Genomic DNA, 12,664 nt, shown 5'->3' on the forward strand with positions numbered 1-12,664 from the left:
AACCGGACCAAAAATAAATAAATAAATAAATAAAAATAAAAAATAATCTGAAGCTGAGTGCTGGTGGCTCACGCCTGTAATCCTAGCTACTCAGGAGACTGAGATCTGAGGATCGCGGTTCAAAGCCAGCCCGGGCAGGAGAGACCGTGAGACTCCTATCTCCAATAAACCACCAGAAAACCGGAAGTGGCACTGTAGCTCAAGTGGTAGAGTGCTCCCCTTGAGCTGAAGAGCTGAGGGACAGCGCCCAGGCCCAGAGTTCAAGCCCCATGACCGACAAAAAAAAAAAAAAAAAAAAATCTGGAAGCCAGGTACCCGGGCGCCAGTGGCTCACGCCTAAAATCCTAGCTACTCCAGAGGCTGAGATTTGAGGATTACGGTTCAAAACCAACCCAGTCAGGAAAGTCTGTGAGGCTCTTATCTCCAGTTAACCACCTGAAAGGCGGAAGTGGCTCTGTTGGCTCAAGTGGTAGAGCACTAGCCTTGAGCTGAAGAGCTGAGGGACAGCACCCAGGCCTAGAGTTCAAACCCACGACCGACCAAAAGGAAAAAAAAAGATATCTCTTGGACTCCTCTTTGGGGTCCCTCTCCAAATGAAGAGCCTCACTATTTCCTTTTGTGGCTTTCCTTTCATTTTCAAATAAACTTACTCCATTAACCTTAAAAACTAAAACAACCCTTAGCCAGGTGCCAGCTCACACCTCTAATCCTGGCTACTTGGGAGACTGAGATTTGAGGATCCTGGTTCAAAACTAGCCCAGACAGGAAAGTCTGTGAGACTCTTTATCTCCAGTTAATCACCAAAAGACCAGAAGTGGAGCTGTGGCCTTAGTGCTAAAGCACAAAAGCTAAGAGAGAGCACCTTCTCATAGATCCAAATTCGTATCTATTATTAGTGTTTAAATTTCACCCCTCACATACACACACAGTGTTACCAATCTTTTATTCTCCACTATTTCTCATTTTTTAAAAAATTGCATTTAAATGATCTTGGGCTAGGAATGTGTCTTAGAGGTGAGTGCTTGCCTAGCATGCATGAAATCCTGGGTTCGATTCCTCAGTACCACAACACAGCAAAAGGTGGAAATGGTGCTGTGGCTCAAGTGATATTATGCTAGCCTTGAACAAAGAAGCTCAGGGACAGTGTCCAGGCCTTGAGGTCAAGCCCCAGCACTGACAAAAATAAATAAATAGATTATTTCTTAACAGGTTAAGCCATAGTGCAGGATTTTTGCAAAGTGTGCTTCACACGTTTATTGTTTCAGTTCTCTTCTAACTCTTAAGACATAAATTTGAGCAGCTAGAACTATCCGGTACCTGTTGTTGAATATATCTGTATACAAAGAGAACAGAGTAAGATTCTTGGTCCAAGTGCTAGGATTTTGATTACTGAAATTATTAAGGAGCCTAATTTTTGTCTTTTTCTTTGTTTTTTGTTTTTTTGGGTTTTTTTGGGTCCGGTTGTGGGGCCTGAACTCTGGGCCTGGACACTGTCCCTCAGCTCTTCAGCTCAAGGCTAGCGCTCTACCACTTGAGCCACAGTGCCACTTCCGGGTTTTTCTTTTTTGCTTATGTGGTGCTGAGGAATGGAACCCAGGGCCTCATGCGTGCAAAGCAGCTCTACCACTAAGCCACCTTCCCAGCCCATTTTTTTTTCTTTGTATAACAGTTGCAGGCCTAGAAAAATTGAGGCTGAAGATAAAGAACATAATTAAATTTATAGTTGATTTTTCTTCCTTGGTTGAATTTCTTGAGCTCTGGACACCTGACTAATCATATTTTTTTCCTAACAGATCAGGTGTGGGTGCCCCAGTGATTGGTGAGATCGATGGAGAGTATCGACATGACAGTCGGCGAAACACCTTGGAATGGTGCCTGCCAGTGATTGATGCCAAAAATAAGAGTGGCAGTCTGGAATTTAGCATTGCTGGTCAGCCCAATGACTTCTTTCCTGTTCAAGTTTCCTTCATCTCCAAAAAAAATTATTGCAACATACAGGTACTTCATTTTAATAGAGTACATATATGGGAAGAGTAGTAGGTCAGAGTCCCGACAGGTGACATGGATTCATGTTGGCAAAAATCAGAAACACTGATGTCCCCTGTAGATTCTATAATGACTCCAAAATCCTCACCTACTTCATCTCAGAGTTCCTCTCTTGATGTAAAGTTTAACTTTCCCTATCTACTTGAGAGTTGTGCAGTGTGCAGTTGTACTTTATTATGGTGTGTGTGTGTGTGTGTGTGTGTGTGTGTGTGTGTGTGTGTGTGTGTGTGTGTGTGTGTGTGTGTGTGTGTGTGTGTGTGTGTGTGTGTGTGTGTGTGTGTGTGTGTGTGTGTGTGTGTGCTTATGCTTGTACTAGGACTTGAACTTAGGGCTTTGAGCTGTTGCTTAACTTCTTTGCTAATGGCCAGTTCCTGCTTTTTTCTAATTAATTGGTGACAAAGTCTGTTTTCATCCTTCTGAGTAGTTAGTTGGGATCATAGATGAAAGCTGGCAGTGTCTCTCTCCTCTCTCCTCTGTTTGTCCCTTTTTTTTTTTTTTTTTGCCAATCCTGGGGCTTGAACTCAGCACTTGGGTACTGCCCCGAGCCTCTCTATGCTCAAGGCTAGCATACTACCACTGAGCCACAGTGCCACTTCTGGCTTTTCTGTTTAGGTGATGCTGAAGAATCAGTCCAGGGCTTCATGCATGCTAGGCAAGCACTCTACCACTAAGCCACATTCCCAGCCCTTGTCTGTCTGTCTTTCTGTCTTTGTTGGTCATGGGACTTGAACTCAGGGCCTGGATGCTATCTTTGAGCTCTTTTTGCTTAAGGCTACAGCTCTACCACTTTGGGCTACAGCTCTATTTCCAGTTTTCTGGTGATTAATTGGAGATAAAAATCTCAGAGACTGGGGCTGGGAAGGTGTCTCAGTGGTAGAGTGCTTGCTTTGCATGCATGAGGCCCTGGGTTCAATTTCTCAGCACCACATAAGCAAAAAAGAAAAAACCCGGAAGTGGCGCTGTGGCTCAAGTGGTAGAGTGCTAGCCTTGAGCTGAAGAGCTGAGGGATAGCGTCCAGGCTCAGAGTTCAGGCCCCACGACTGGACCCAAAAAAAAAAAAAATCTCAGAGACTGGGCTGGCTCAGTGGTAGAGTGCTTGCCTTGCGTGCCTGAGGCCCTGGGTTCAATTCCTCAGCACCACACAAGCAGAAAAAGCTGGAAGTGGCGCTGTCACTCAAGTGGTAGAGCGCTAGCTTTGAGCTGAAGAGCGGAGGGGACAGCACCCAGGCCCAGAGCTCAGGCCTCATGACGGACCAGAAAAAAAAAAAAAAATTCTCAGCGACTTCCTGCCTGGGCTTCCTTTTTACTGGAATCCTCAAATCTCAGCCTCCTGAGTAGCTAGGATTACAGGTGTGAGTTACCAATGCCTGGCTAGTTATCTAATTTTTTAATTAATATATTTTAAAAATCCATTTGCAGCCAGCCAGATGCCAGTAGCTGTTTCTGTTGCAAACTTTGTTCTTTAGATAGGCAAAGCAGAAGAAATGTGTTATCTGGCCTGGTGCTTGTGGCTTACACCTGTAATCCTAGCTACTCAGAAGGTTGAGATCTAAATGTTAGGTTTTTAAAAAGAGGTAGCCGAGTAAGAACAGCAGCACGCATGTGGTATTCAGGTAAGGGGTAGGTTTATTCAGTAGACATGCTGGGACCAGGCAAGGTTGGCACTCTACGTGGCTGGGAAAGAGAGAGAAAAGAGCTAGAAAAGAGCAGAGAGAGAGCGGCTGGGCCTGGGCTAGGTCTTATCTAGGGTATGGGCGGAGAAAGGTGTGGCCACATCAAATTCAGATGTGACCTCTTCCAGGTGTCCCAGTTGCCTAGGTAACGCAGGTACTGGGTGGAGACTTTGCTGCAAGGAGGGTGGAGTCTGCTAGCCATCCAGGAGCGGACCTTACACTAAGGATTTCAGTTTGTTTTGTTTTTTTGGTTTTTTTTTTTTTTTTTTTTTGGTCTGGTTGTGAGGCCTGAACTCTGGGCCTGGGCGCTGTCCCTCAGCTCTTCAGCTCAAGGCTAGCGCTCTACCACTTGAGCCACAGCGCTACTTCCGGCTTTTTTCTTTTTTTTTTTTCTTTAAAAAAAAATTTTTTTTTTGGCTCCCCGTCGGCGGCTTTTTTCTTTTTGCTTATGTGGTGCTGAGGAATCGAATTCAGGGCCTCATACATGCAAGGCAAGCGCTCTACCACTGAGCCACCTTCCCAGCCCAGGATTTCAGTTTGAAGACAGCTCAAGCAGCAAAGTTTATGAGACTCTTTTTTTTTTTTTTGGCCAGTCATGGGGCCTGAACTCTGGGCCTGGGCACTGTCCCTCAGCTCTTCAGCTCAAGGCTAGTGCTCTACCACTGGAGCCAAGCACCACTTCCAGCTTTTTCTGCTTATGTGGTGCTGAGGAATCGAACCCAGGGCCTCATGCATGCAAGGCAAGCACTCTACCACTGAGCCATCTTCGCTATGAGACTCTTATTACCAATTAAAGACAAAAAAAGCAGGCAGTGGAGCAGTAGCTGTAGTAGTGGAGCATTAGTCTTACCAAAGAAGCTCAGAGACAGTGTCTAGGCACTGAATTCAAGCCCCAGGACCAGCACTACAAAAAAGGAAAGGAGAAAAATGTGTCATCTGTTAGAACACACACAGTGCCAGGGATTGAATCCAGGACCTCATGCATGCTAGGCAAATCTTACATGAGTTACAGCCTCATCTCCTAGCTCACTTTTTTTTTTTTTTTGTATCAGGGTTCGAACTCAGGGCCTCATACTTGCTAGATTAGTGCTCAACCACTAGAACTATGCCTCCAGTTTCAGTTTTTTGCTGGTTCATTGGAGATAGAATTTTTTAACTTATCTGCCATAGCTGGCTTTGAACTGAGATCCTAAGATCTCAGCATTCTGCGTAGCTGAGATTACAGGTGTGAGCTACCAACACAACCTAGACCACTATTTTTAGTTAACCTCTTGCTTTTTTAAATTGTATTATTTAGGCAGCCCAGTATATATTGTTCTCTTTTTGACTTGCTTGTTACTTTGGCACTTTGTTACCTTCCCAGATAGTTTTGGTCTCCCCAGTAAGTGGGCAAGAATTTGCAGCTTCCTGCCTGGCATTGGTGGCTCACGCCTGTAATCCTAGCTACTCAGGAGGCTGAGATCTGAGGATCACAATTAGAACCCAGGCTTTTTTTTTTTTGGTTGGTCGTGTGGCTTGAACTCTGGGCCTGGGCACTGTCCCTGAGCTCTGCAGTTCAAGGCTCGCACTCTACCACTTGAGCCACAGTGCCACTTCCAGTTTTTTCTGGTGGTTAATTGGAAATGAGTTTCACAGACTTTCCTGCCTGGGCTGGCTTTGAACCATGATCCTCAGATCTCAGTCTCCTGAGTAGCTAGGATTTACAGGCATGAGCCACTGGCTCCCAGCTGTCCCCTGAGACTTTTGTCTCGTTAGCCACTCAGAAACTGAAAGTAGAGCTGTGGCTCAAAGTGGTAGAGTGCTAACTTTGAGCAAAAAGAGCTCAGGGACAATGCCCAGGCCCTGAGTTCAAATCCCATGCCTGGCAACCTCCCCCCAACCACCAAAAAAAAATATTCTTCCACATCTCTTCGCAGCAGTGGTCCTAAATCTAAAGAACCATTAGTTATATCGGTGGGCAGGAGTGATGCCACGGGCTGCAGCTGTGAATTGGACACTTTATTATTCCTAACCAACTTTTACTGTTGTTTTTGGGGAATTTTCTGTTTTATAATGATAATTAAATTAGCATCTTGAAGTCTCAACCATGTTTTGTGTTTATTTTCCTAGGTTACCAAAGTGACCCAAGTAGATGGAAACAGCCCTGTGAGGTTCTCCACAGAGACCACTTTCCTAGTGGATAAATACGAGATCCTGTAAACCCAGGCGAGAGAAAGGAAGAGGGAAAATTCCAAATTAATAAAGAAGAAGCCACCAGTGGCTGAAGAGTTTTTCCAAGTTGACAAGCCATTGGAGACCCCTATTTTCTGATACAATGCACGTTCTCTGCGCGCAGGGACCCTCAACTCATCCCAGTGTTTCAGTGTCACAGAGACATTCTTTGACAAAGAACTGACGTAGACATAAAGGGAAAGGCTGCTGATTTCTTTCACAGATTTTCCTGGCAAGCAGGAAAGCAAAGCGAGCTCTCCAGATAATACCCCAGTAAATTCCTCCATTGCCTTCATCTAAGTTGCACCTTTATTTTAATCCCTAAATATAGTTATATTTCATACTTCATTTTTTAAAGATTTTCTCTGTAGATTTTAATCTTTCATACTCCTTTACCTTCCGTTTTTCTTCCTATACACTGAATCAAGTACTGGGATCATCTTTTCTTAGGTATTGAGTTTGGCACTCCTGAACAAAATTATCTAACCCATTCTTGATTTTTTTTCTTTTTTTTTTTTCTTGGACAATGTAAGTGAACTGTTTAGGGGGAGTGGAGTCTTGAAGTTAGGAGATAAGGTTGATGGCTGTCTTTTTCCCATGCCCATCTATTACTTTGCCAAGTTGTTTTGCTTTTAAGGCTTGCCCTTTCAGTTTAGAATAGTACTGTGAATCCCGCTTGTGTCAATGTTAAGGTAGCTAAAAAGCACTTTCAGATGCCCAGTCCCTAGAAGATGTCTAAGAACAATGGCTCATGCCCAGTTGGGATTTCACATCCAAACATAATCATGTCTGCTGCTAGGGCTACCCAAGCTTCCAGTTGTCCACGTGTGGGTACTTGAGCTAAAATGTAAGGTTGTTTACATTCCTCAAGTATATCATCTCGCTCTTCTTGGCTACTCTCTGTCATCGTCCTCTCATCTAGCAGAAATCAGGTTATGATTTTGGAGACTCTGGGTTCAGTGAGTCATGTGCCAACACCCATTGGCCCTGAACTGTCAGGACTGCATTCCCCCATCAGAGTGTTGGCCTTTCAAGAAGCAGTTGATTATATTGGCCTGTAGGAAAGACTCATATATCCCATTTTCTCCTGGCCAACCCAGCATTTCCCTGGGTTGTCCCTGTCTCTGAAGTCCTTCCTTTACTTCCCTCTAGGCCTTTTGAGTATCGTCATGTAGTAATCGTTTCTGAGCTCCAAATCATCCATTATTTCTTCAGTGGAGACTCGACAGGCAGCCCAGCCTTGGTTTTTAGCCCAGAGCTGCACTCACTAGGGGGTGACAAGTTGCTGGAGGCTGGGATCCTGGCAGTGGGAAGAGGCAGGACTGGCAGGTACCCAGCGCCCTTAGCCCCACTCCTCTGAACACCCCGCCCTCCTCGTGGAGGAGACTGTGTGAAGCAGAGCACTGACAAGCGCTCATGGCTGGCATTGCTTGCCAAAGAAATTGCTGGCCTTCCCTTTTCCCCTAACCAACCGTATCAGGGAAGAATGGTTAGCTTGGTTTCCACATGAAGTTTTCTGAGGAAGGGGACTGGGACAAGAAGTTTGTCTTGTAGTTAAGTAGACAAGAAATCTTAATCCAGTTTTGTTTGAGAGTTGTTTGTCCATATGATTTTTAAACAGTCAAGTTTAATTTCACAAAAACTTTTTTTTCTGAAATTACTTTTGGGGTAATATTTAAAAATGAGAGACATTTTGTAACCCTGTAAAATATGTAGGGAATATAACATTCCAATGTACACAAGAAAGGCAAATCTTTAATCAAATAAAGAGTATTATAAAATGAGGTGTTTGCTGGGCTCGAGCCTCACACTTGGGTGTCTCTTTGCCAGTTCAGGATGCTGTAATAGGATCTAAAATTAAAGATTAATGATCATGATATGTATTTTTTAAGAGAAAATAATCTATCAGAGTATTCATTGCACTTTCTGTTTTATACATGACGTGCTGCCTCATGCATTTTATACATTTAAGTATATTCATACACATACTCCTGACAGTACGTTTTGAGTTTGATGCTGCTTATGTCTTTTGAAGAGATTGTCAGTTTTGTCAGGAACAGTGTAATGTAAGAAAAATGAAGCATCATTTTTTTTTTTTTTTGTCGGCCGTGGGGCTTGAACTCTGGGCCTGGGCGCTGTCCCTCAGCTCTTCAGCTCAAGGCGAGCGCTCTACCACTTGAGCTACAGCGCCACTTCTGGTTTTCTGGTGGTTTATTGGAGATAGGAGTCTCACGGTCTCTCCTGCCCGGGCTGGCTTTGAACCGCGATCCTCAGATCTCAGCCTCCTGAGTAGCTAGGATTACAGGCGTGAGCCACCAGCGCCCGGCTGAAGCATCATTTTTATTGGAGGCTGGCTTTGAATTCTCGAGTACTGGAATTACAGGTATGTGCTACCACATCAGGTCCCGAGTTTTTTTGTTTTTATTTTTTGGTCGGTCATGGGGCTTGAACTCTGGGCCTGGGCGCTGTCCCTCAGCTCTTCAGTTCAAGGCAAGCACTCTACCACTTGAGCTACAGCGCCACTTCTGGTTTTCTGGTGGTTTATTGGAGATAGGAGTCTCACGGTCTCTCCTGCCCGGGCTGGCTCTGAACCGTGATCCTCAGATCTCAGCTTCCTGAGTAGCTAGGATTATAGGCGTGAGCCACCAGCGCCCGGCTTCTGAGTTTTTATTACTGTTAGTCAGTCTAAAAGGGAGAAGGCTCCATGATACTCCATAACATTATTCAAAGATGATGTGTTTGCTCAAGTATGATGGCTCAAATCCATGATCCCTGTACTAGGAAGGCTAGGGTAGGAAGATTTCTGGTTTAAGGCCTGGTCTCAAAAAGAAGACAACGCAAGCTTGGCACCCGTGGCTCACACCTGTAATCCTAGCTACTCAGGAGGCTGAGATCTGAGGATCACGGTTCAAAGCCAGCCTGGGCAGGAAAGTCCGTGAGGCTCTTATCTCCAATAAAGCACTAGAAAACCTGAAGTGGCACTGTGGCTCAAGCAGTAGAGCCTTGAGCTGAAGAGCTGAGGGATAGCGCCCAAGCCCTGAGTTCAAGCCCCATGGCCGACAAAAAAAAGCCAGTAGCTGGTGTGTCATGCCTGTAATCCTAGCTACTCAGGAGGCTGAGATCTGAGGAAGTTCAAAGCCAGCCTGGGCTGAAAAGTCCCCTTGAGACTCTGACCTCCAACCACCTAAAAACAGGAAGTGGCACTGCTGAAAGCCTTGAGCTGAAGAGTTCAGGGAATTGTTTATTCTACAGAAGACAATTATTTGGGCAATTTGCTGAATGTCAACAAATTGGGAAGCAGATTATTCTCCCTGATTGGATAAATGGGATGATAAAATTAGTAGTGAAGGTCACAATTTCTTTTTCCTTCATGAAATCACAGTATCTGAACTTAATGGTGCTAGAGTGTGGCAAAATCATGCCCCATACCTTCCCTGGCTGCTGAGTCTCCGTGGCATGGAGTGGCCCTCTTACTAGTTTCTTGATGGGAAAATAGCAAAATAATTTATTGGACCGGGCATTCTGTTTAATGTAGGGGGCTTGTGCTTCCTGCTCTGGGTTAATTAACATTGCCTACAGAGAGTAGGGAACACACCGGACAGGACCTTCGTGAAAAAAGATCTATAGCCAGGCACCAGTGGTTCATGCCTGTAATCCTAACTACTCAGGAGGCCAAGATCCGAGGATTGAGGTTTCCATGAAACTCTTACCTCCAATTAACCACCAGAAAACCAGAAGTGGCACTGTCTTTCCAAGTAGTAAGACTGCTAGCCTGGAGCAAAAATGGTCAAGGATGGGCTGGGAATGTGGCTTAGTGGTAGAGTGCTTGCCTAACATGCATGAAGCCCTGGGTTCCATTCTTCAGTACCACATACACAGAAAAAGGTGAAAGTGGTGCTGTGGCTCAAGTGGTAGAGAGCTAGCCTTGAGCATAAAGAGCTCAGGGACAATGGCCAGGCCCAAAATTCAAGCCCCAGAGCCCCCGAGCCCCAGGGGAGAGTTCCCATCTGGCAGGGCTCATTTGATGGAGATAGGTGAAAAACAGAAGTCCTCATCTTCAAATAGTGAAATAGCTAGAAGCAGTAACTGTTAACCAAAAATCCTTTTTTCCCTAAGGTAGCAGGGGCTGACTACAGCTAGTAGTTGTAAGCTCAAGAAGCAGTTCAGAGAATCCCAGTTCAAAACCAGCCTGGGCAGAAAATGCCATGAGATTCTTATCTCCAATTAACCACCAAAAGGTCAAAAATAGAAGTGTGGCTCAATGGGTAGAGCACCAGCCTTGAGTGAAAAAACAAGAGGAATGTCCTGGCTCTGAGTTCAAGTTCCATTACTAGCACCCAAAAAAACCCAAAACTCAATTGACTGCCCTTGGCTACGCATATCTGTCTTAGCAGACATCCCTACATCACTTTCCTTCTTTTGTTCCCTTTAGTAAACATATTTGCAACTCCAGAGTTTCTTTAAAGCCCCAGGTCTTTTAGGTTGGTTGCTGGATACTGTTATTTTTATTGGTTACAGAGACAGCATCTCTCTGTGTCTCATCTCTTACTCCAGGGAGTTGTGATTGACATGAGAAAAGCCTTTAGAAAAACTAGACTATCTTCCCAGCAAGGCTGTTTCCCTCACACAAACAAAATAAGACAAATAGCTTTTAGAAGTGTGGACCATTTCTCCAAACCCCTATGCAAAAGGGAAAGTATTTTGCTCTTCTGCTCATAGGACTGGAACCTAATGGTTAGTTAGCCCCTAAGAGTACTAATCCAATTCTGCCAAGCTTCCCTAGGTGTTAATCAGGTAGATTAACAACCAGTACATAAGCTGTGTGGAAAAAATCCTTACAAATCCAAAGCAATGCGTGGGGCACCCTTGGCTTGCACCTGTAATTCTAGCTACTGAAGAGGTTAAGATCTGAGAATCCAGGTTTGAAGCCAGCCCAGGCAGAAAAGTCTTGGAGACTCATCTTCAATTAACCAGCAGAAAGCTAGAAGTGGAGCTGTGGCTCAAGTGGTAGAACATCAGCCTTGAAAGAAAGCTAAAGGACAGTGCCCAGGCCAAGTTCAAGTCCCAGTTGGAGAGAGAAAAAGAGAACAAGAAGACAATGAGGGAAATGGAACTGGATCTTGTTTGCCTTTGGCTATTTGGTGCTAGGGACTGACTTCAGGGCCTCATGAAAAACAACACTATGCATTCTGCTCAGAGATGCCCTAAGCCCTGAATGCTTGTGCTTTTCAGCAGTGTAGCCACAGAGGTAGACAAGGCCAGTCTTCCAGCCTACCCAAATTCCCCGCTCAGCTTGGATATGTTAGGTTTGGATAGAAGTGTGGATTGTGCCTTTTTTTTTTTTTTTTAACAAGCTGAGAAAAGAGCTGCTGCTTCTCTGTGGCTGCTGAGGCAGTTAGAGCTTTTTCCCAAGTTGGATAAGTGAGGAATTTCTTGGCGTCTTCACTGCCGCCACACCTACACTAAGGATGCCTGAATTCAGGAACCAAAGGGGTCAGAAAGGGATAGCTTTCTGGGGGAGGGCGTAAGTAACATTCACCTCTTCCTGGGGCCTGAGGGAGAACAATTTGAGGACAAATTGGGAAATGTGGCAAGGCAAATGCGGAGGGAGTGTGGAAATCCACGCCTGACATTCATAGCCAAGTCAAGCGGGGCTTGGAAAACCACTGTTCCTTCCACACCCAGCCTTTGCCCTCTCCCCCTGCTTCCATTTCGGAAAGTCTGAAGCAGGCTTAGAAAGCTGTTTGCTGCTTTCTTCTCCCTTCCTCCCCCTTTCCTGAGCTCCCAGCTGTATCGACCTCTTGCGTAACTGTAAGAGAGCACTGAGGGTTTTTTTTTTTTTTTTTTTGATGGGCTCCAGATGTGGAGAGGGATGAGGGTGGAGGGGTGGGGGCAGTAGGTCTTCAGTCCCTTGAGTGCACTAACTGTGGGAACATAAAGGCGTGACACAGAAGAGATGAGACACTGCAGAGTCTTGATCATGGGTCAGCCAGTCTCTGAGTTGGGAGAACAGTGAGAAGTGAGGTGCTATTTCAACCCCCTGCTAGCATGGTTGGCCCCCGTGGCAGGCTTGATTATTGCTTGACATTCCTCCTGACCAAGTCATCAAAGAAGTGGGGGGGGGCGGGGGGGGGGACTGTGAGACAGAGGGAAGTGAAAAGTCTGTAGAACCCCAATCTGAGCCCCTGTTTTCAAATGCTAGGTCTTGGCATATGGAACACCAAGAGTTTTTTTTTTTTTTCCCCTTTAGCACACCAGAATAGCCTGAAAATTACTGTTGTGATCTGCCTCGTGAAGGTTGACCAGAAGTTAAAATATTTTCATGAGCCTCAAATAGAAGAGAGGAAGAAGATCACCAGCAGCAGCAGCAGCAGCCCCCCGCCTTTGTATCCTGTCCCAGTCCTAGAGCTTTCTTGTACCCACTGCATACACTGGAGCCTAATTGTCCCACCTCCATTAGCTGAAGGGGGTAACAGCACAGAGCACCCCGCTGCCTCCCCATCAGCTCAGTCATCAGCTGGGGCTGGGGGGGCGGGGAGGGGGAGGGGGGGCTGCCAGTGCTGGCCCTGTCAATGAGTGACTAGAGAAGGCGCAAACCACTGGATCAGAACTGGATTTGCCTGCCCCAAAGAAGATAAATTGTTTTCTACCCACCCCAGGTGGAATTTAGGCCAAACTTCGGAGCTTTCTGCTTTCTCCTTCAGTGAGGCCGGCTCTGCGGTGTCCCTCTCGTG

At 45.5% G+C, this 12,664-nt stretch overlaps 1 protein-coding gene across 1 annotated transcript in view; it reads left to right on the forward strand.

Annotated features, from left to right (window-relative positions):
• The window catches only part of LOC138838989 (coatomer subunit delta), a 30,020-nt gene extending 22,207 nt beyond the window's left edge, over nt 1–7,813 (forward strand). Inside the window, exons 9-10 of the mRNA XM_070038598.1 lie at nt 1,794–1,998; nt 5,829–7,813. Coding sequence (XP_069894699.1) covers nt 1,794–1,998; nt 5,829–5,918 — 295 coding nt within the window. The 3' untranslated portion in view covers nt 5,919–7,813. The remainder of the gene's footprint in view (nt 1–1,793; nt 1,999–5,828) is intronic.
• Nucleotides 7,814–12,664: the final 4,851 nt, after the last annotated feature.

Source organism: Dipodomys merriami, unplaced genomic scaffold, assembly GCF_024711535.1.
Source record: "Dipodomys merriami isolate MVZ:Mamm:240054 unplaced genomic scaffold, mDipMer1.0.p SCAF_29, whole genome shotgun sequence".
Lineage (NCBI taxonomy): Eukaryota > Metazoa > Chordata > Mammalia > Rodentia > Heteromyidae > Dipodomys > Dipodomys merriami.